The following is a 23359-nucleotide window of genomic DNA, read 5'->3' on the forward strand; positions in this document are numbered from 1 at the left end:
GAGAAGAGCTGTTTTTGACAGGGTAAAAAAGGTGTTTTTAACCAAACTATGTTACAGACTTTTCATTAAGACCCTAAAGAATCATATCAACTCGTGGAAAATGGGCATCCGATGACCCCTTTAAGACATTAATGCTGAGATTTCTTATTATAATTCTAAAGGAGACAGATGAAAATGAAAAATCTCAGCATCACTGCTTTCTCTGTAATCATCAGCCATATTGCTATCTCATTAAGTCATAAACCAAAATGTCTTCATCACAGTGGAATCACATGCACTAGCTGACCTTGTGCTTTTATACAGAAATGTCCAAGAGATATGGCTCGGCTCTTGGACTATCTCATATTTCTGAATGACTGTTTATGTGGCAGCTCAAGGGAAGTAAAGTCTGAATAATCGTCCCCTGAACATATAGCGAACATGACAAGAATTTCTATTATTTTTTGCACATGTATGGGTAGTCTGACACAGTCAAACACTGAAAAATATATTGAGGTAAAGCTTTCTAAAAGTAATTTTGAAAAGCCAGTATGAATTTCCATGGCTGCTGGTTGCTGTATGATATTTTGTGCAGGTCTAGCTGTTCATGTGTTGATCTGGTCACGATTAAGCTTTTTTACCCAGCTCGTTTTGCTGGTTATGAAGGCAGGTTAAAGCTTTCATCTGGAAATGAGGAAAGTTAGTTATGTTGGTGATTTGTTTCTGCATGGAATACATTTGTTTCACTAGGTTATCACTGGTAAATTTGGTTTGGAAAGTAACGTACGTGAAGTGACTTAAGTAATTCCAGATCTACACAAAGAAAACCCCATGGAGAAAGAGAGAATGAAAGGACAGATATTCTCCCACCTTACAGACTCACATTACAAAGCTGAAAATTAACTCTATTTTTTTATTAGCTGACAATATTTGCTCCCTGAAATTGATTTAAGCAGACATTATTTGTCTTCTAACCATATGAAAACACACATCATTTAGGCTAAACGCATAGTTCACCTAAAAATTCTGTCATTATTTACTATCCCTCATGTCATTTAAAACCTGTGCATATTTCTTTCTTTAGTGGAATGGAAAAACATTAGACCCCACTGACTTTCATTGTATGGACAAAAACACTGAGACACATTATAAACTAAAAATACACTAATAAACTGTTTCCCAACCCGACAGGTCACATTTTAAATGTGATTTTGGATCAGGATTGGGAGACAGTTTTCAAAACTCAGAGAAAGAACACTTCTTGTTGTGTACGCACTCTTCCTGTGAATGAACCACAAGAACAACATAACATCTGAACTCACCCCACTGAAGAGCCACTTCTCTGATGTAGAGAGGACAGAAAGTGACTCCTTCCTCTGCAACATCGGCCTGGTGGGAGAAAACAAGACAGAAACAGGATCAGATAGATGGAGTGATAATCAGAGGCCAACACAGACTCGCTGTCACAGAGAGACAATATGATGCAGTCTAAAGTTGAGGTCAGATTGTCTGATGAATTTTCATGGTATGAAATCCAGCCATTTCAATAGAGCTCTGTAGGGACAAGGTATTTTTGGAAGCGAGTTGGCATTTTAGTACTTCACTGTTCATCTTGAAGTTAATGGACTTTCTGAATGGGTGTTTGGTTAATTTGCCTGAAATAAGGTCTGTGGTTAACACAAGCTAAATGATGCTTGCTGAAAAGTGTCTAAATAGGAAGTCATGTTGGTCACAGTAATTCATTACACTGATCAACAGCAAACTGCTTGGTTTGAAAGTAACTTCTGAGTGATTCATATATTGCTGCACAATCAGCAATGGACCTTTTTTTGTGTACTTTTGTGGAAATTTCGCCAATGTGACCGCACCTTAAGGCAGGCAAAATACATGACAGATGAGCTGCTGCATGATGGAAAATCACTTTGGTTTTTCAGTAAGACACATTAGACAACCGATAGCATCCAGAAACTGAAAGATGACATGGTTTTTCACCTGCATGGAGACTTTTCCATTCACTGCAGTTTTGTAAACAGATCGACAGTCTCTATGCGGCAGACGGGACAGGCTGAATGACCTTCTTCTGACCCAGAACCTCAGGTAATGACAGACACTGTGCTTTTTGTGCCGCTGGCTATTGTGACAAGGTAGCTCATTTTAGCTCATGCTTCTCCAAATATTTGAACTTGCATCCTCTGTGTTGTCACACATGTGAGGTTGAAAACTGATAGAATGCCTAATTTTATTAAGAAAATATGAATATGTTTTATTCAAGCTACTGGTGTGACAGCACGATAACTTCATTCAGACTCTCAAGCTGAGCTGAATCTCACACACAGAATGATCCTCATGTTAGTGGATTCCAGTACAGTTCACAGCCGAAGGAGACTTACGTTTATGGCGAAGCTACAGCTGCCATTAAAGTTTACAGCAAATCCAATTAATGCACGGTAAAACATATCATCCATACTAAATTAAATATAGATTCCCATGCAACAAGAATGAACAAGATTTGTGTGGTGAATTATTGATTGCTGAGAACATGAAACGGTCAAAACTCAAGAGACATTTACTATTATGTAATAATCAACCATAACAAATGCATGCACTGTCTGTTATAGTCAAAGTTTCACTAATTAATCTTTGGTTTATGTTATTTTTTATTGTAAAAATGAGTTTTTCAAAGTTAAAAATAAAGATTGCTGAAGTATGTTTTACAAGAAAATGTCTTTCTCAAGTCCTTCTACTTGAAAATTTCACATTTAATAAAATGTGTTACCTGGCATTTCTTTGTAATTATTTTGTGTAATTTATTAGCAATTTCTGAAAATTAAAAAAAATTGTAAACCCTACACCAAATCCAGTGTACTGACTCTATATGGAAAATACACCATTCAGAGGTTCCATGATTGATTTATCCACCAAGTTAAACCGATAGTTCGCCCAAAAATGAAAACTCAGTCATCATTTACTCACCCTTATCTCATTCCAAATCCATAAGACTTTAGTTCATGTTCAGAACAAAAATTAAGATATTTTTAATATTCTGTTTTTTAATACTCTAATTTTTGTCAATTCACTTAAAGTCAAAGCAAGCAACATTGTAAAAGAAATCCACATCTATTAAGCAGTCTTCTTGGACTGTATATGATGAACAGATTTAATTTAGGCTTTTCACAGTACAGATAAACATTTTCTGATGTTCATACATGAAGGACATCAAAATCGTAAACAGAAGCTCAAACGTGTGGAAGCTAAAGTGATCATGAACAGATCACCGTATCAGCCTCTCGTGGCTTATTTAGAAGCGCAACTTTAAGTCATATTGTTATATATCAGAAGACAAACTCTGAGGTGAAAATATATGGATCAAAATTCATCTTCTGAAGGTTTGCAGGTTGTATTTGAACTGTACTATCAGGACTTAATGTACAGCATCTTTAACTTAATTGACATTAGACTGCACCTACTGCACACACACACTCACACTCACACTCACAGACACAGACACGCGCACGCACACACACGCACACACACACACACATTCTCTCGCTCTCTCACACACACACTCACACTCACACACTCACTCACACAATCACACACACACTCACACACTCACACACATACTCTCACACACACACACAGCAGATCTGGTCTGATCAATACTGATCTGCTATATATACTGTGCTGTAATTAAATCCGCGCACACTGACCCCCTTATGGAAACTGGCCAGGGTTAAAGACACTGATGTGGTTTGTAGAAGCAGATAGGACGAAACACTGAATACATGTACAGTGGGGCAAATAAGTATTTGATACACTGCTGATTTTTCAAGTTTTCCCACTTACAAAGAATGGAGAGATCTGTAATTTTCATCGTATGTACACCTCAACTGTGAGAGACAGAATCAAAAAAAAAAAATCGAAAATCACATTGTATGATTTTTAAATAATTAATTTCCATTTTATTGCATGAAATAAGTATTTGATCACCTACCAACCAGCAAGAATTCTAGCTCTCACAGACCTGTTAGTTTGTCTTTAAGCAGGATTGGGGCACAGGCTTGTCATGTGTTTTTCTTCAAAATTTTTTATATTTTCTTTTCCATGAAAAGTCTTACTGGCATCATGTGCTTATGAGTATAGACTGTGTAATGTGCATAATGTGCATGACTTTGTGTGTCTGAAAATATATGTTTGTACTTGGAATCACACCCACACACACTCTCACTCACTCACTCACTCACTCACTCACTCACAACTTTCTGTATTTTTACAATTAAAAAAAAACTTTGTTTATTTTATTTTTATACCTGTTTTACAAATGAGGACATCCCCAAAGGGAGGTTTTGGAGATTTTGTCAGGTTTAGCTCACTTTTGGGTACAAATTTATGAAATATGGTTAAGTAGGTACACACACACACACACACACACACAAACAAACACACACATACTCTCTCACACACACACACACACACACACTCACACACACAGTATATGTCATTATACAAATGTATGTCCTCATTTGTCACAAAAACGGGCACACAAACAAACACTCACTCTCACACACACACACTCACACTCACACACAGGTTTACATTTATGAAAAGTGGGGACATCCCATAGGCGTAATGGTTTTTATACTGTACAGACCGTATATTCTATTGCCCTACACCAACCCTACCCCTAAACCTACCCCTTACAGGAAACTTTGTGCTATTTCAGATTTTCAAAACACTCCATTCTGTGTGATTTATAAGCGTTTTGAAAAGTGGGGACATGGGGTAATGTCCTGAAAAGTCACCTTCTCCTTGTAATACATATGTCATACCTTTGTCATTATACAAATTAATGTCCTCATTTGTCTCAAAAACGCATACACATACTCTCACACACACAAACAAACAAACACATACTCTTACACACACACACACACACACACTCACACACAACTGCACTGAACATGATGGCAACGCAGGACTAGCCATGACATCATGAGTGTAGAGCCTCACCCTTTAAAGCCATCAGACATCCTGCCCTTACAAATATGACATCGGTAACACTTTACAATAAGGTTCCATTAGTTAATGATGTAGTAACTAACATGAATGAACAATACATTTATTACAGTATTTATTCATCTTTAATGTTAGTTCATGAAAATACAATTGTTGTAACTAATGTTAACACGCACAACATTTGATTTTAATAATGCATTAGTAAATGTTGAAATGAACATGAATTAAGATTAATAAATGCTGCAGAAATATTGTTCATGCTTAGTTCATGTTAACTAAAGTGGTTAAGTAATGAACCTTTTTGTAAAGTGCTACCATGGCATCTATTAAAATCAAGGTACAAACATCCTAAATTCTTCCTTCAAACCACTTTTGACACTTAAAACAGTATCTAATAAAAAATAATCTTCGTCGTGCACTCTTTCTGCTCTACACAGCAACAAGTGTTACAGGTGCACAGTTTCACTGTATTTTCTACTATTTAAAATACAAAGTTTAATAAATATGTATGTACAATCACCCAAAAAGTGCTTTACTGAAACTAGAATACTAGAAACAAAACTAGAGCAGTTGTCGTGAAAGTTTAAGACAGCTGAAAGAAAACATCTGACTATTTCATAGCAAAGCAGATCAACTGAACTTATTTAGTTAATCATTTATTTAGATTCACAACTAAAGAAAACATGTAAGCTTAGTCATTAAAATTTTTTTTTTTTTATATAATATAAATAAAATATTCTAAATATATTTTTTTACATGAACTGAAAAGCTTAATATTAATTATAAAAATAATAAATAATTAGCATCAAAAGCCAGGCAATTTTGTTCTTAATTCGGAGCAAGAGAAACAGGGGGAGTGGCTTTATTACATCAGATACATGTCACTTCATTTGCTCACAGCTGATTGGTTCTCACCCAGAATAAAAGCTGTATTTCAAAATATCTGCAAACTTTTTCCAGTGAAATGTTTTGCTTGAAAAGTGATTTCAGTTTTATAAGGCAACAATAGTTTACTTGAATCTAAAAAGGCATATGTGGTATAAAGAAACCCCCTATTTTACCACAAAGAGACTGAGAGTCCCTTCCTCTGCTGACGTCACAGATACAACAAGCAATGTGGGCAAAAACCCACCTGTCAGTTTAAACCAGGCGTGTTAATCACAGCTGAGCCGCAGTCGGCATCATGGCTTCAGTTTGGACAACAGGTGCAGAAAGCCAAAGCAGACCAGAAAGACTCCAGCTTATTCATGACAAAGGGATTACAATTATATGTTACAAATAAAAACACTCATAGTCATGTGCACAGTGTTTTTTTGACAACATAAAATAAATACTGACAGTTATATTTAATTATAATTACATTTTCTAAATTTTTTGGCCACGTCTTTTACCGTCCTCAATAAAAGCATGTGTTAACAAAACTTGATGATTGACAGCTGAATTAGGCAATCTCGTTCGCAGGCTCTTTTCACACGCCGCAGGACACAAGGGAGCGCATGGAGCTCTCAGTTCAAGAAAGAGCGAGTATGTGAGAACAGGAGGTGCAAACTGAGCTGCTCAACAGCTGTAAGAAAATCTGATTCAGTGTAACTCGACTCCAAACTACAGCTCGACATTTCCCAGTCACTCACTTCCCATGTTTCAAGGCCTTTCCATCTCTTCTGCTTTCTGAACACTGTGAAGGGAAACTCGTTTGTCTCAAAGCTACAATGTGACTAACATGTCTGGTTATCAGTAAATAAACTATATTTGAAAAAACTGTTTGGGAGTCGATGGTAGCCTATAAAAACCTATGGCAGATGTTTTTTGGCATGGTAAATGAATTTAGCACACTAAATAGAGAGGGTCTGTATATTTCCGGTTGCAGTTTTAGGGTCAGACACTTATATCTTTTGAAACATTGGTCTAGAAATCCCAACCACAATTTTGTATTTTAACAAAAATAGTTTTACATGAGAAACATTTCAGATGAATTTCTTCTAATTTCTTCAAGCCTCTTATTATAAAAAAATAACCAAGGGAATTTTGATGGCATTTTCACATAAAACTCCATCAGACGTCAGGACAGCATTAATGGAGTTTTACAAAAATACTACTTCAAAGTTTCATTTAATTCAGTGTTATCCGCCATTTCTTTGTAAGTATGTGTATACAAATTACTAGCAATTTCTGAGTCAAAGCTGTTTCAATATAAATCCTACAATCGTTTTTTTGTATGTCTCAATGGGACCTTGACCTAATGGTCCTCGAGACCTTTTGGGACTATGACCAAAAGTCTAGTGGTCAAAAATGTTTCAATCTGCTTGAATATTTTGCCATTCTGTCATTATATTGATATTCTAAACTCAATTGCCTAAATGTAAGATTTAACGAAGCTGGTCACGTTAGGCTTGAGAAACTACATATTGAGTTTTCATTGACTCTCTCAAGCCTGCATTGCTGAGTGTTGTCTGTCTATCTGTCTGTGTGAATCTTCACAGTATCTCCTTGCAGTAAGCAGTGAAGGAACATTCTGATATCATTTCAGGCTAGAGATGAAGGCCGTGTCTGTTTCTATAGAGACTCATAAACAGTTTGAGCTTCGAGTAAGCGTGCACAGACAGCACCTGACCTGTGCAGGAAAAAAGGGAGTTTTCTGCCTGCTGGTTCTGTCTAAACTCGTACTTCCTCCCATGAACATAACAGAAGTATTTCTCTTCTCAAAATCAGAAAACCCTGGTAATTCACAAACCTCTGTGTGGGATCTTTCACTTTCACATCAGGACCTTTCAGTGCTTGAAGCTATAGTTCACCCAAAAATGAAAATGTTGTCATTGTTTATTCACCCGTGTCGTTTCAAACCTGTATGACCTTCATCTTTGTAAACTGAAAAGTACAGCTGAACAGAAGCTAAATGTGCATGCTTGATGCAAAAATAAACCTCACTGTCCTTGCACGTCTCACGATCATGTTTGAGTGTTTGTCCATACCATATTTGATGTGCCCTATGTGCATATGTTAGGATCAAATTAAGTGAGCATGTCTGTTCAGAAAACCTGTAATATCAAAATATCTTCAGCTAAGATGAACAGAGGTTTTATGGGTTTGGAAGGACATGAGGCTGAATCTATTATGACAAATGTTCAATGTTCAACTATGTTGTATGGAAAATGTCAACATGTATAATCTGTGAAGCATCTCATGGAAGACAGAAAGTCATACAGGTTTACACAACACAATCTCATGGCAGTTTGTTACTATTTTACATTTTGGATTTGGTGGTTAATTTGTATGAATTAGTTTAATCTCATTTTGATTTCATCTTAGTGACTGGGTGAACCTTCCTGCTTTTTTTCTAAACATTGCATTTTGTCCAAGTCACATCGTACAAACTCATAACCTCATAAAAGAGTCATGTTTTCTCGTGAGATTGGGCTGGGTTTCATAATGACATGAAAGTGAAAAAAATATGACAAAATGTTAATTTTGGAATGACTGCATACAGGTTTGGAAAGTCGCTGTTCATGGTCATTGGTTATATCTCATGGGAAATAATGGAGATCATTATGATCATGTGAAGTTTCAGATCCCCTTTTTATAGCTGAGGTGTACACTAACGGTCAAAAGTTTGGAATATTTATAATGTTTTTGAAAGAAGCCTTTATGCTTGCCAAGATTATATTTATTTGATCAAACCGCAATTTATTCTTGTAATGCAATTGTCAGCAACATTACTCCAGTCTTCAGTGTCACATGATATTCAGAAATCATTCTGATATTCTGATTTTGCTCAAGAAGCATTTCTGATTATTATCAATGTAAATAAAAATCAATGCTTTTATTCAGCAGGAGCACATTACATTGATCAAAACTGACATTAAAGACATTTATAATGTTACAAAAGATTTCTATTTTAAATAAATGCTGTTCTTTGAACTTTTAATTCATCAAAGAATCCTGAAAAAAATGTATCATGATTTCCACACAAATATTAAGCAGCAAAAACTGCTTTTGACCTTGGTATTAATAGGAATGATTATTAATAATTAAGTACCAATGATAATTGACTATGACTGAGCACCAGTTAAGAATGATTTCTGAAGATCATGTGACACTGAAGACTGGAGTAATGATGCTGAAAATACAGCTTTGATCACAGAAATAAAATATAATTTACAATATATTTAAATATAAAATATTTCTTTTAAATTGTAATAATATTTCACAATATTACTATTTTTACTGCATTTTAACCAAATAAATACAGCCTTTGTGAGCATTATAAGAGATCCTTACAAAAAACAACAGAAAATTATTCTAAACTTTTGACACGTACTGTATGAATCAAAAGATCTACAGTGCTCTTAATTCAAATAACAGAGATTATCATTATAATACATATAATCATGGGCTCTCTATGAGACATGGGCATGTAAGACATGTGCGCTGTGGGAGAGAAGAGGCTGATCACAAGCGTTTGTAGAAGCCGGCCTGGGTCTGCCGTGAAAAGAGCAAAGAAAACTTCTCTAATCCAACCAAGGAAGAGGAGCGCGAGGATCAGGCCCGGTCAGAAGGTTATTCTGAACACATTAGCTGAGGATTACGACTCGACACGCTTCGCTGCTCTCCTCGCCCATCCGGCTGTCATCTCTGATCGGCCTGCGCAGCCAGAAAATGCTGGGTTTCATAATGACATGAAAGTGAAAAAAATATGACAAAATGTTAATTTTGGAATGACTGCATACAGGTTTGGAAAGTCGCTGTTCATGGTCATTGGTTATATCTCATGGGAAATAATGGAGATCATTATGATCATGTGAAGTTTCAGATCCCCTTTTTATAGCTGAGGTGTACACTAACGGTCAAAAGTTTGGAATATTTATAATGTTTTTGAAAGAAGCCTTTATGCTTGCCAAGATTATATTTATTTGATCAAACCGCAATTTATTCTTGTAATGCAATTGTCAGCAACATTACTCCAGTCTTCAGTGTCACATGATATTCAGAAATCATTCTGATTTTGCTCAAGAAGCATTTCTGATTATTATCAATGTAAATAAAAATCAATGCTTTTATTCAGCAGGAGCACATTAAATTGATCAAAACTGACATTAAAGACATTTATAATGTTACAAAAGATTTCTATTTTAAATAAATGCTGTTCTTTGAACTTTTAATTCATCAAAGAATCCTGAAAAAAATGTATCATGATTTCCACACAAATATTAAGCAGCAAAAACTGCTTTTGACCTTGGTATTAATAGGAATGATTATTAATAATTAAGTACCAATGATAATTGACTATGACTGAGCACCAGTTAAGAATGATTTCTGAAGATCATGTGACACTGAAGACTGGAGTAATGATGCTGAAAATACAGCTTTGATCACAGAAATAAAATATAATTTACAATATATTTAAATATAAAATATTTCTTTTAAATTGTAATAATATTTCACAATATTACTATTTTTACTGCATTTTAACCAAATAAATACAGCCTTTGTGAGCATTATAAGAGATCCTTACAAAAAACAACAGAAAATTATTCTAAACTTTTGACACGTACTGTATGAATCAAAAGATCTACAGTGCTCTTAATTCAAATAACAGAGATTATCATTATAATACATATAATCATGGGCTCTCTATGAGACATGGGCATGTAAGACATGTGCGCTGTGGGAGAGAAGAGGCTGATCACAAGCGTTTGTAGAAGCCGGCCTGGGTCTGCCGTGAAAAGAGCAAAGAAAACTTCTCTAATCCAACCAAGGAAGAGGAGCGCGAGGATCAGGCCCGGTCAGAAGGTTATTCTGAACACATTAGCTGAGGATTACGACTCGACACGCTTCGCTGCTCTCCTCGCCCATCCGGCTGTCATCTCTGATCGGCCTGCGCAGCCAGAAAATCTGACTGTTGTGGATTTTCACAGAGAGACAGACCTGAAGCTGACCTCGTGGGGTCTGCCAACATACTGGACAGGTGAGAGATCTGCTGTACTGTGACCAGTGATTGTTCATCTGTCCTTCTGGCTTACAAGTTCATATCTTTATAGACACCGTGACTTCTGAACCCCTCGGTCACTGAGACATCTGTTGCAGTATCTAAATATACAGGGAATAAAAGTATAGTCCTACCCGTGGCCACAGCTGTCATGACAGACTCTAACATGTCTGATCACACAGAACGAAAACCACCTACTGCCCTACTCTCAAACAAAGACATGCAGAGGCCAGAGACTAACCAACCAAGCCTGAAGCCCTCAAGCAAAAACCCGCACAAAACCTTTCTCCTACAATTCAAAACACAAGAGAGATCCAGCATTCCACACCATCATGTTATGTTTGGAGACTCTGCATGTGAAAAGCTAAGAAAGAAACGCTCAGACAGGCTCACTAGTGAATTACAGTGCTGTGTGTGTGTGTGTGTGTGTGTGTGTTTATAGAGAGAGATGTCACTTTCTGGAACACATATGAAAGAGTGCATATCCACTCCTAAAAAAGTCTGTATATTTCAGAGTTTAAATTAGATTTGAAATGCTAAATTTTCAATGCAGACTCCACTGTATATAATAAGATATAAGTTATCTTGTGCTTTTAAAGACTTTCATATTTGGGTGAAATTTGGAAAGATAGAATTAGCAAGCGTAACAGATGATTACAGAGGATTATTTTCTATGAGCATCCAAAAGGCCAAATATTTTATCCAGGAAAAGTTATAGGCTAACAGGGAATATTCTCAAAACTTTGGGAAAAGTTGTAAACAAAAGTTCGTCCAGTAACATTAACAGAATGTTTGTCTCTAATAATGTTCTTTAAATGTTCTTTACACATCGTTCGTGGACTGTTTTTCCTGAAACCTTTTAGTTGGACGTTCCTCTAACGTATTTCAATGTTACAACTTACTACTTGTTTCAGAACGTTCAGAGAACATTCAGATGTAACGTTCCCACAATGTTTGCAAAAAAGATCAAATTAAATGCTGCCTTAATGTTTTCTCTAAAGTTCGCAATAACCAAGGAAAGGGGTTTTAAACATTTAAAAAAAACTGGACGTTTTGAACTTTTAGAAATACTGTTTTCATAACATTATCGTAACGTTAGCGAAAAGTTCTCAGAACATATATTTGTTAGCTGGGTGCTTGTCAGTCAGGAGATTGATACATATTTTATTGGCCAATAAAAGTTAGTATCAGCCAGTTTTGACATTTGCTATGATTACTAAATAAATATAGACCTAGATAAGCGCTTTATTTCATAATGGAAATAGTCCTTACCCTGATCCTTCATCACCTCCGACACTCGTTTGCATTGAATCTGCTGCTATCCAGAGAGCCGCTCGCTCACACCACGACTGAGCGACTGACTGATACAGCTCATATTCACTTACACGCGCACGCGTCTTTCGCAGAGCAAACACACACGTACTTGTGAACTTTAACAGCTTCGTACTAGCCGAGTACTTAGACTTTGCTATGAAAAAAGCTAGCACACACACACACACACACACACACACACACACACACTCACTCACTCACACTCACACTCACACACACACACACACACACACACACACACTCCTCTCTCAGTCGGATGGGAGAGGTTTACTGATGACAGATCACCCGGGCGTCAATGCTCTTGTACGGATCTGTCCCACAAAAATGAATTAATTAATGAATAAAAGGCTCAAAGTAACGTGCCTTTTTTTCAAGATTCAAGATTAAAAAAACTTTATTATTTAAAAAAGAGTTAAAGTTACTGCATCCATTAAACACTAGATTTGCTATAGGTTATATATGTTTCATATCAATCCAGCTTATCCAGATCTGTTGCTTTCAGTGTAACATTTTCATAAAAAATGTAAATCATTTGAAGAGATCGGGTTTTAATGTAATAAATACATATTTTCACAACCATGCAGTGACCTTGTTACACCGTTGCGCCCCCTTGCGACGTTTGAGGCACCTCACTCCTTTTAAAAAATTAAAATAAATAAATAAGAAGTTGACAAATAACATCAACATTATTGTTGAGAGAAAGAGGGGTAAAATATCAAATACGACTCAACAGTTTTCCCGCTGTAGCCTATAAATTTTTCAGAATAATAAGCCACTGTGAATTCTGTGAATTATACATTTCATTATGATTTCCTTCATGAAAATATGAACTGGCATATCTATCACCAGAATTGTAGTTAGTTTTTTTTTACTACCTTATCTCTAAAAAAAAAAAAAACAAATAAGCAAATTATGTATACATAAATGGTATGTGAGCATTAGCGAAGGCCGCTTCCGCCTCGCAATGAAAAAAAAGGTAATTGCGACTTTTTATCTCACAATTCTGCCAGTATTTCTGGCGGTTCCCAGTTTATATCCCCGGTGCTGTGGTGCTGTGGAGAGCAGCCTGGCGGACTGTGCTCGAGGCGGCGCTGCGCAGCAGGAGAACAACACTTCCTCGCAGGGGTCACTTCCGCGCAGGGCTCTGTGTGACAGAGGAGCGGAGCTCGGGTTGTAATGCCTCTGAAGAGAGCAGTGATCGTGCCGGGAAACGGCGCAGGGAACATTGAGCACTGTAACTGGTATGGATGGGCAAAGCAGCGAATAAACGAGGTATGATGAGTTGAACGAGAGAATGAAATCATGCACAGACATCATTCAGCGGTCATAATGACAGAGGCTGCATTTCACCTTACTCAATCCTGACATGCCAAACAGTAGTCTGAAAACCATTTCCTTGAAATGGAAATTAAAAAAAAACCTCAGAGCCCGAAACTGAGGAAAATGTGCAATATGGTGCATTTGCTGGTATTTATGAGATGAGAATTATAATATCTTGCGATGTTAATCAACCAGATCTTAATAACAATCGCATATAATGCAGTGCAGCACAATGATGAACAAATAAACCTAAAGTAAATCTGTCGCTTCAGTCCCGTGAGTGTTCATTACAAAATAAGTTATTCTTACATTTACTTCATAAAAATCAGTTATGTTTCACAGCAAAGACACATGAACCATGATCTGAAGGTGGTTTATCAGCAAAGTTTTGATCATGTTGATAACTTGCAGGCTTTAGACATTTGCATATGGAATATGATACAGTAGATTTTATAGGGTTACAGTGGTTGAATATTATGTGATGATTTTTCAAATCATTTTGTGCAGATTCCAGATGTGTCTTGTACGCTGAAGAACATGCCGGATCCTGGTAGTACAAATTCACATAACTGTATTACAGGAGATCTGAATCATATGTCTGGTATAATATATTGTATTTGAGTTGACAGTGACTGCCAGAGAGAGCATCTGGCTGCCGTTCATGGAGAAGCAGCTGAAGTGTGATGAAGAAACGGTCATCATCGGACACAGCTCAGGAGCCGCTGCAGCCATGAGGTACTGAGTGATTCTTCACATGCATATTTGAGTAGGTTTGCTTTTATGCTTATTATATCATTTATTAATAAGCACTTACTTAATCTATGTATTTATATAGGTATGCTTCTTATTTGGTTTACTTCTCTTTCTGTTGATATGGATCGGATACATCCGAATGATCATCCAATTCAATCCCTGCCAGCAGTTTTATAAAAGAAGTTTGAAACTATAATATTCAAATACTTCTTGCACCAAACAACTGGTTACTAATCTGACTAAATGCATGTTTTCAGTGACGAGGAATATTTCTAAACTATTTGTTTTCAACTGATTGCTTGCTTTCAGGTATGCAGAAACACACAATGTTTTTGCGGTTGTTCTGGTAGGTGCGTACACATCAGACCTGGGAGATGAGAATGAACGCGAGAGCGGTGAGTTTGAGTAAAAACCACTCATAACATCAGTTACCATCAGTGTGCTGTGTGCTATTGTGCCTTCTCTCATTATGCTCAGGATATTTCAGCCGGCCATGGGAATGGGAGAAGATGAGAACAAACGTGAAGTTCATAATTCAGTTCGGATCTACAGACGACCCCTTCCTGCCCTGGGAAGAGCAACAGGAAGTGGCTGATGGACTGAAGACAGATCTACAGAAATACTCGGACCGCGGGCATTTCCAGAACACAGCCTTTCCAGAGCTCATCGATGTAATAAAACGCCTCAAAACCAACAGCTAAAAACAAAAACTCATCCTGTCTGTGTTTGGAAATACTCATTTTTATTTTTTAGGGGCCAAATTAATCATGCATGTTTGAAGAAGTGATGGCGGTGTATTATTGTGGCAGATGTTGAAACATTTTCATTTATTTTCAATACAAGTATATCATGTAAATCTTCAAATACTCAAGCTTTCTTTACAGTAGTACATAGAAATCCACACGTCTGAAATAAAATGCCCGTGTAAACTGAGACGAAGCGAACATAGTGATTAATACAAAATCAAAGACGTAGAAGTAATGGCACTTACAGCAGTCAAACACAAACAGCGTCCAAACACTGATCTCAGTTCAAGTTCTTACACATGTGAGGGTTTTCTTGCTTCTTACGTAGACATAAAATCCTGTATTTAAACAGGGAAGGTTCAAATGTAAATCCTGGTACTAATCAGTTATAGCACCATATTAAGGGTCAACATAATTCAGTTGATTGAAATACATACACATTCTATCATTTGGTTGAGGATCTGTATATCTAATTAATTAAATTGATAAAATTCATTCATTCTTTTAATAGTGGACTGAAATAAAGCATTCATTTTTACTCAATTCAGTAACACTGACTTCATTTAAACAAGTCTAATCTAAAGTCTAACACAAACGATGAGCTGTCAATTACGCATCCACATGTTGTTCTAAACACATTGCATTGTGTCACATTCAAGGAAGTGTAACAGAATGTTCACGCTGTTCTTTACAGCAACAGTTCCATTCTGTCTGTCTGTCTATATTCACTTCCATCTGTTTTTATCTTTTATTTTTGGAACAACATGAGTGTAAAAGACCATTTTTAATTTTGGGTGAAAAAACAACAGCAGCAACAAATGTCTGCCTGTTCTCATAAAACTGCGATCATAAGAATCATATACTGCTTATTCTATAATCCTGAGATTGGAAGTAAAGTGCACTTAGCAAAGTCAAACCATCATGTAAACCTGCTTACTCTGCAATAAGTTATTTTCAGAGGAAAACAGCTATATCTTTTCAGATCACATTCATCAGTAATGGCCAATCAGAAACATGTATTCAAGCAGTGAGTGTGATCCTAACCCAACTGAGCAGCTGTGTGGCATGTCATGCTTTAGAAACTACACAGTCTTTCTTTTCCTCCTTGCTTTGGCGTATCCTCTTCCAAACCAGCCGCCTTGAACCGCTGTAGCTTCACCCTGAGCCTGTGTGTCTGGTGAAGCGTGCTCCAGAGCAGCAGGTGGCGCTATCTCTTCACGAGTGTGGCTCTTCTGCTCCTGCGGACTGAGTGGTTTAGCCAAGCTGAAGATGGGGTCTTGTGATCTGTTATTCATAAAAATCCCAGGCAATATTAATAAATGTTTTGGATGAAAATATGAGACTTCACACAGCAATCAGGCTTGAGGCCATGTTATACGAGTCCAAAACCCCAGAAAACAAGCATTTTAGCCAAAAAACACAAAACAAAACCAAGCATATTAACACGTCTGGTTGTTATTCTAAAGTAAAAAAAATTTGAATGGGTTTTTGGTTAAATCCCTGAAATAAGGTCAGCGGTGAACAACACAAGCTCAAGATATATTTTCACATTTTATTCTATGATTTTAAATACTTCAGTTAATTTTTACTTAAGATTTTTAGTGAAGTCTTGAAAAAGGCGATTTGTAACAAGTGTCTAAACAGGACTACAGAATTCGTCGGGGACAATAAACATCATCACTTCCTCAAACTCATCTACTCGGCTGTCTCCTTCACAGCCTCACGGTGTTTAGAATTGCATTCTTGTAAACTATTCTAACTATGACTAATCGGTCATCACTGCTCTTAACAGAAGAGGGAGAGATTTGAGCAAAAACGTTCAGTAGCTGTGACATCCCTCAGTTTGACATGAGAGACCGTCTTTAGCCGTGACAATATTCACAATGCTCTCTTATCTTTCTGCTTAAAGGTGCGGTCACATTAGTGAAATCAGGAAAAATAGGAAAATTCGTGTGCTCAGGAATTTTGTATGAGGGTAAAAGATTTCCCCACAAAGATTGCACAGCGCGTTCACATTTGTCATGTGACTTTGTAGTATTGACCAACAGAAAGCTGCATGGTTTGAAAGTGAATTCTGTCTGAGCAATGCCTCATATACACTACACTACACTATTGGCAATGAAGACGTTTTGCCCGCTAATGTTACAGCACCTTAACAGTATATTAGACATGTATTCCACTTCAGGTGGGTCTTGCCTGTTGTAAACTGGTGTTCCCAAACCCAGCTCCTCCATCAGAAGACCCATCACAGCATCACACTTCCCATGAATTTTCAGAGTGGCCAAGGTATCTTTCGGTGTCCACTAAAATAAATAAGGAAAACACAGCAGGCTTTTAGAACAAATAAACTGAAAGTCATGTTAAATTTGATGGAAAACAAAAGGATCAAGAGATTGAGCGGTTTTATGAAATGAAATACTACCTGTAGATTTACAATGTACAGCTTTGGTCTTTTGTTGGCTGGTCTGTTCATGCACCACAAGCACGAGTATTTCTTCAACACCTGATGGACAAACACACTATACATGACATCAGCTGCATTACTGAAAGTACAACATTTTATTTAGTACAAAACAATGTCATTTTGGCAAATTTTGCAATATGTGAGCCTGGAGCACAAAAGCAGTCTTAAGTCACTGGGGTATATTTGTAGCAATAGCCAACAATACATTGTATGGGTCAAAATTATCCATTTTTCTTTTATGTCAAAAATCATTAGGATATTAAGTAAAGATCATGTTCCATGAAGATATTTTGTAAATTTCCTACCATAAATATATCAACTTAATTTTTGATTAGTAATATGCATTGCCAAGAACTTCATTTGGACAACTTTAAAGGTGATTTTCTCAATATTTAGATTTTTTTGCACCCTCAGATTTTCAAATAGTTGTATCTCAGCCAAATATTGTCCTATCCTAACAAACCATACATCAATGGAAAGTTTATTTATTCAGATTTCACATGATGTATACATCTCTATTTAAAAAAAAATTGACACTTAAGACTGGTTTTGTGGTCCAGGGTCACATATGTTAAACTTTTAACATCTCATATTGCTGCTGCTTTCATTAAAGCTTAAATAACACAAGGAAAAAATATGAGCAATGCCTCTAAACTAGGGATGTCATGAGAACCGATACTTCAGTATCAAGTCAGTAACAACATTTTAAAATCCTGACGGTACTTGTTTTTCTACAGTATTATAAAACTTAGCATGTAGGTTGAACCAAAACAGATTATCGGAGCAAAAAATTATAATAAATTCAAGCGATTTTAAACCATAAAGTACTTGTGAATTTGATTATTCAATTTCTGTGGTATTACTTGAATGCTACTGTTAGATCTACCTGAAAAAATGTGCAGCATTTATTTTGTATCTTTATTCTATTGTTTTTTTTATGCTACTGCTTCTAGTGTGTTTATTTATTCTTGTTTTATTACTGACTATTGCAACAAATTACCTCATAGAAAAAAAATTAATTGATTGAGCAAAAATTTTGGTGAGATAACTATAATTAATAATACGTTTAATAAGGTTTTTTTTCTACCGTGGTATCGAGTATACTGTACTTTTGGTGGTATCATTCAGTACCGACTACTAGGTTTTTAGTATCGTGTTAGTATTTTTATCCATGTGTGGTACCAGAAGCCTAAGATTCAAGCCACGTACCTCTAGATTACATCAGTTCACATTTACATTTAGTCATTTAGCAGACGCTTTTATCTAAAGTGACTTACAAATGAGGACAGCAGAAGCAATCAAACCAACAAAAGAGCAACAATTAAAATCCTGGTTAGTCTAATGCAGTACAAGCAGCAAGGTTTTTTTATTTATTTATTAAATATTTTTGATATAATAATAATAATAATAATAATAATAATAATAATAAGTAGACAGAAAATAAATAGAATAGAGAGTGCTAGAGTTAGAGGGTCAAATAAAGGTGGAACAGATGGGTTTTTATTTGTTTCTTGAAGATGGTTAAGGACTCAGCAGCTCGGATTGAGTTGGCCAGGTCATTCCACCAGGAGGGAACAGTTAATGAAAAAGTCTGTGAAAGTGATTTTGTGCCTCTTTGGGATGAACAATAAAGCGACGTTCACTTGCAGAACACAAGCTTCTAGAGGCACATAAGTCTGAAGTAATGAATTTAGGTAAAAGGGTGCAGAGCCAGTGGTGGTTTTTTAGGCAAACATCAAAGAATTTTACATGAGCAGCTGCTGGTAGCCAGTGCAAACTAATGAACAGAGGTGTGACCATAGACTGTAAAAAAAGATGGACAACGCATCTCCTATTCCTTTCACTATAGAAAAGAGAAGCCAAAGCATCTCAGTATGGCCGTCTGAGTCTGCGCAGTAGAGATTCGTTTGGAGCCCTAGTCTGCGCAGTAGAGATTTGTTTGGAGCCCGAGTCTGCGCAGTAGAGTAGTTTGGAGCTCGAGTCTGCGCAGTAAAGATTCGTTTGGAGCCCGAGTCTGCGCAGTAAAGATTCGTTTGGAGCCCGAGTCTGCACAGTAGAGATTCGTTTGGAGCGCGAGTCTGCGCAGTAGTGATTCGTTTGGCGCGAGTCTGCGCAGTAGAGCGCAGACCCAATCAACCATAATGACACGCCCCATTTTTATAGCATCAAATTACTAGCTAACATCAAACTGATCACAAAAACGAACAATTTAAGTCCCATTCGTTTACATGGAGAGGGTAGGGTTTATGACCAGTACTGCAGCCAGCCACCAGGGGGTGATCAAAGAGCCTGCAGCTTCACTTTTCAGGACATGTGAGGCACACCCGGGTGTGACATGCGCACTTTTTGGCTTGTTAAAAACTAATCTTGCTGCCGCATAGTAAAGGCTAATGGGATATATCATTTACTCACCCTCATGTAGTTTCAAACCTGTATGACCGACTGTGGAACATACTATTTTTTTAATAAAAATTATAATGCATTTTGAAGATATTTTGCTAATTAAACAGTTTCAATTCCCATTGACTTTCATGATATGGACAACAAATACTATGGGAAGTCAATTGGAACCAAAACTCTTTGGTTACCAAAATTCTAAATATCTTTTTTGGTGTTCAGCAAAATAAAGAAAGTTACACAGGTTTGGAACAACATGAGGGTGAGTGAATGATGACAATTTTCATTTTCGGGAGAACTGTCCCTTTAAGCTGCAGAAGTCATATCCTCACCTTCAAACTGGAGCCCAAACACAGGATGAGGTCAGCTTGCTCTGCCGCCTCAGCGGCCCCCTTCCAGTTGAGCGGCTGCTCCAGAGTGCCACGCTCACCGAAGTGAACTATAGTGTCTCTGAGCTCTGCTTTGCAGAGAGGACACAGGCGGCCCGTCCCGTGTCTGTGCAGGGCCGTGCGCTCCGTCACGTCAAACAGCCGGATAAACTCTCGTGCTGGAGAGCAGGAATCACACACCTGTAGAAGGGAAGAATAATAAACAAAACATTGGATGTTATAGGAACAGATTTTAAATAATGTTTTTTCCTCAACACTGGATTTTGTGATCTTTGCGCTATCCTTTAAGACAAAAGAATCAAGACACTTTCACTTCAAAATTTATGACAAATTTAAAATATGAAAAATCTCATTCCCAGACCTCGATGAACATGTTTCCGTGGAGTTCAGAGAGAGCGTGTCTGGGCAAACCACTGCGCAGGTGAAGACCATCACAGTTCTGTGAGACCACATGCTGAACCTGCAGAAGATGCAAACTGTTATTCAATCTACTCGTGTAGCACTTTTCACAATACATGTTGTTTCAAAAAAGCTTTACTGAAAGAAATTAATGGTCATAATATCTTAATATATTTATGCATTATAGTTGTGCTTAGCTAGACTAGATTATAGTTACATTTAGTAATGACAAACAATCAAGCAGAATAGTATATATATCACCCTACATCATATGAAGAGCTGTGTGATAATATGGTTACATTTTGTGCTGAAATAAAAAAATCAGGCAGTGGCTACTTGCTAGGCAGATGCTATGTAGTATATATATATATATATATATATATATATATACACATATATATATATATATATATATATATATAAAAAACAATCAGTCAATTGAGATTTGCTATATGCGGTAGTACAAACAGTTTAATGTGAGTGTGCTGTATGTATGCGGGATTCTGATCATTCACAGAAACAGTTAACTTAAACCCTGTGTTGTCACTCACCATCTTGACTTTGTGTAGCATCCAGATGCACATGTGTGTGAGAGTGGGCTCAGCTCGACTCAGATCTGACGCACTGATGGATACAAAGACAGACAGATGTTAACATGTGGCACCAGAACACACCCAACTAGAAAAATAAATAAATAAATAGTAGGCAGGACTGAATCTTAAACTCTAAAGCCATATTTTAGACAGGAAGCAGTGTAATAGTGGACCCCTCACCTCACAGATCGGCCCTTCTGCAGCTGAGTCCACACGCCATTGGGCCCCCGATAGTCTGGGATAGAGGCGGCCTGACGAGAACACACAAACTCACATAATTAACACAGCACCAACACCGAGATGGACAACATATCTAACATTTACAACACATGTTGGTATTACTAAACTGAGCAGAAGTCACACATATTTCAGTGTATTTAATGCACTTCATCAGGCCATGTTTCCTAAAGAGTATGGCAGTGAGTGTGTTTGTAGCTTCCAGCACAGATGAGAAAGACGCACAGTACTGATTCCTGCTCCGGTGTAGATGACCACATGCTTGGCCTGCTGCAGCGCCTCCGCCATCTGCCTCACTTTAGCCTTCAGATTCTCAGCATCATCAAACACCTGCAACCACCACAACCACATTTATATGATCACTGAAAAAGTGAAATATGCAAGACTTGAATAGCTCTGCTTCCAACCCCTAGAATATAGAAATAACTTAAGTTCTCTGATCAAAAAGTGATGTTTCTCTGAGTATTTTTGTCATTTTCCAGTGCAAATGTCTAAAGATTCAAGATACATTTACAAAATGGCAAGAAGTCTTGTTTCCTGTCAAATTCATTAAACATTAAGCAAGTTTATGATTAAAACAAGAACAAATATATGCTAATGGACTGACTCGTTTTAAAAGGAAAACAAGATTTTCATTTTCAGATATTTGCTCTTGTTTTAAGCATGATCTCACAAAATGTTGTTCAGTTTCTCAGAAAACCAGACTTCATTTCTTCTTTTTGCATCAGTAAATGTATCTTGATTTAAGAATGTTTGGATATTTGCACTGAGGAAGATTTTTTTTTTGCTGTGCCATGCCATGACTTTTTGAATTTAAGACTGTTGTTCTGATTTAAAACCTTAACTTGTGTAAGGGTGAATTAAGAGTTTAAAGAGCTTTTCAAGGCCTGTTTGAGATCAGCGGTATATGGTGCTTGGTGTCCACCTCCTCCTGCTTCCTCTTGAGCAGGGCTCTGCGGCTCTGTCTCCGACTCAGCTCCTGCACCGTGTCCTGATGCTCCTGCAGCAGAGCCCTGTCCTCCTGCGTCCGCTCCGTCTAACACTTCAGGAGCAGCCTGGAGACCTGCCACAGAGAGAGAGAGAAGATCAGACACACACTTCAGGAGGAGCCTGGAGACCTGCCACAGAGAGAGAGAAGATCAGACACACACTTCAGGAGGAGCCTGGAGACCTGCCACAGACACACACTTCAGGCTCCAGACTCAGCTGCACACAACGAGTTTCTTGTCTTGTAACTGGCCAAAACAATGGCAACCGCAGGTAGAGTAACCGTGACTACAACAAAGTCAAAAATAACACTGAATCTCCTCCAAACACTGTGAGAAGCCTTCAGAATCTAACCATAATTTCATTTCGTTGATTACATGGCACAAAACCACCAGTTTTTATACTGTAACTGTACTAGCAACGGCATTCTGGTACAAACCACGGTTCCCATGAACATCTCTGCAGGGCTTTGAACTGGAGATAATTAGCTCGTGTCGCCGGCTGTAACGCTGCCGCTCTGTGTTTCGCGTCGTTACAGTTTCTGCTCATATGGACTCATTATAATGACGTTATGTGTTAGAGATGTAATGCCTCGCATTCATACCGTCTTCACCGTCTGTCGTTGTTTCTCTCGCTGGATTATTCTCGCCTTTTCTCGCTGTTTTCGTTCGGCTCGCGCAGAGCAGCCGCTGTTTGTGTTCACGTCCATGCTGGATCTCGCCAGTGACGCTGCCGCTCTCGCGGGGCAAAACGAGATTTGCATT

The 23359-nt window shown here is 37.4% G+C and overlaps 3 protein-coding genes across 5 annotated transcripts in view; 1 reads left to right on the plus strand and 2 right to left on the minus strand.

The window, feature by feature from the left end:
• Nucleotides 1–12489, minus strand: part of LOC107569252 (rho guanine nucleotide exchange factor 3-like) — a 58440-nt gene extending 45951 nt beyond the window's left edge. For 2 of the 3 annotated variants that reach the window (XM_016255285.1, XM_016255284.1), the window contains exons 1-2: nucleotides 12251–12488; nucleotides 1302–1368 (exon numbers count right to left, since the gene is read on the minus strand). In XM_016255285.1, coding sequence (XP_016110771.1) covers nucleotides 1302–1368; nucleotides 12251–12285 — 102 coding nt within the window. In that variant the 5' untranslated portion in view covers nucleotides 12286–12488. Of the gene's footprint in view, nucleotides 1–1301; nucleotides 1369–12250 lie in introns of all 3 variants that reach the window. The other variant, XM_016255286.1, reaches the window with a different exon arrangement.
• Nucleotides 12490–13366: 877 nt separating this feature from the next.
• On the plus strand, nucleotides 13367–15549 carry LOC107569250 (putative hydrolase RBBP9). Its single transcript, XM_016255282.1, has 5 exons — nucleotides 13367–13582; nucleotides 14138–14180; nucleotides 14260–14365; nucleotides 14693–14778; nucleotides 14861–15549. The coding sequence occupies exons 1-5, from the start codon at nucleotides 13487–13489 to the stop codon at nucleotides 15082–15084; spliced, it is 555 nt and encodes a 184-aa protein (XP_016110768.1). The 5' UTR covers nucleotides 13367–13486; the 3' UTR covers nucleotides 15085–15549.
• On the minus strand, nucleotides 15144–23357 carry LOC107569249 (NAD-dependent protein deacetylase sirtuin-7-like). Its single transcript, XM_016255280.1, has 11 exons — nucleotides 23200–23357; nucleotides 22755–22779; nucleotides 22534–22631; nucleotides 21834–21938; nucleotides 21552–21622; nucleotides 21330–21402; nucleotides 20741–20839; nucleotides 20323–20559; nucleotides 17552–17632; nucleotides 17326–17432; nucleotides 15144–16413 (listed from the first exon to the last, which is right to left on the minus strand). Exons 1-11 carry the CDS (start codon nucleotides 23302–23304, stop codon nucleotides 16212–16214), a joined length of 1203 nt encoding a protein of 400 aa, XP_016110766.1. The 5' UTR covers nucleotides 23305–23357; the 3' UTR covers nucleotides 15144–16211.
• Nucleotides 23358–23359: the final 2 nt, after the last annotated feature.

The sequence above is a fragment of the Sinocyclocheilus grahami genome, unplaced genomic scaffold (assembly GCF_001515645.1).
Source record: "Sinocyclocheilus grahami isolate Dianchi unplaced genomic scaffold, SAMN03320097.WGS_v1.1 scaffold1326.1, whole genome shotgun sequence".
Lineage (NCBI taxonomy): Eukaryota > Metazoa > Chordata > Actinopteri > Cypriniformes > Cyprinidae > Sinocyclocheilus > Sinocyclocheilus grahami.

Coding starts and splice junctions, on each gene's coding strand:
- LOC107569250 (XM_016255282.1), top strand. CDS start 13,487: ATGCCTCTGAAGAGAGCAGTGATCGTGCCGGGAAACGGCGCAGGGAAC. Junction 14,181..14,259: donor GAAGAACATGCCGGATCCTG/GTAGTACAAATT, acceptor TTGAGTTGACAG/TGACTGCCAGAGAGAGCATC. Junction 14,779..14,860: donor TGAGAATGAACGCGAGAGCG/GTGAGTTTGAGT, acceptor CATTATGCTCAG/GATATTTCAGCCGGCCATGG.
- LOC107569249 (XM_016255280.1), bottom strand. CDS start 23,304: ATGGACGTGAACACAAACAGCGGCTGCTCTGCGCGAGCCGAACGAAAA. Junction 22,632..22,754: donor CAGGCTCCTCCTGAAGTGTG/TGTCTGATCTTC, acceptor CGGAGCGGACGC/AGGAGGACAGGGCTCTGCTG. Junction 17,633..20,322: donor GTTTGGGCTCCAGTTTGAAG/GTGAGGATATGA, acceptor TTTGTCCATCAG/GTGTTGAAGAAATACTCGTG.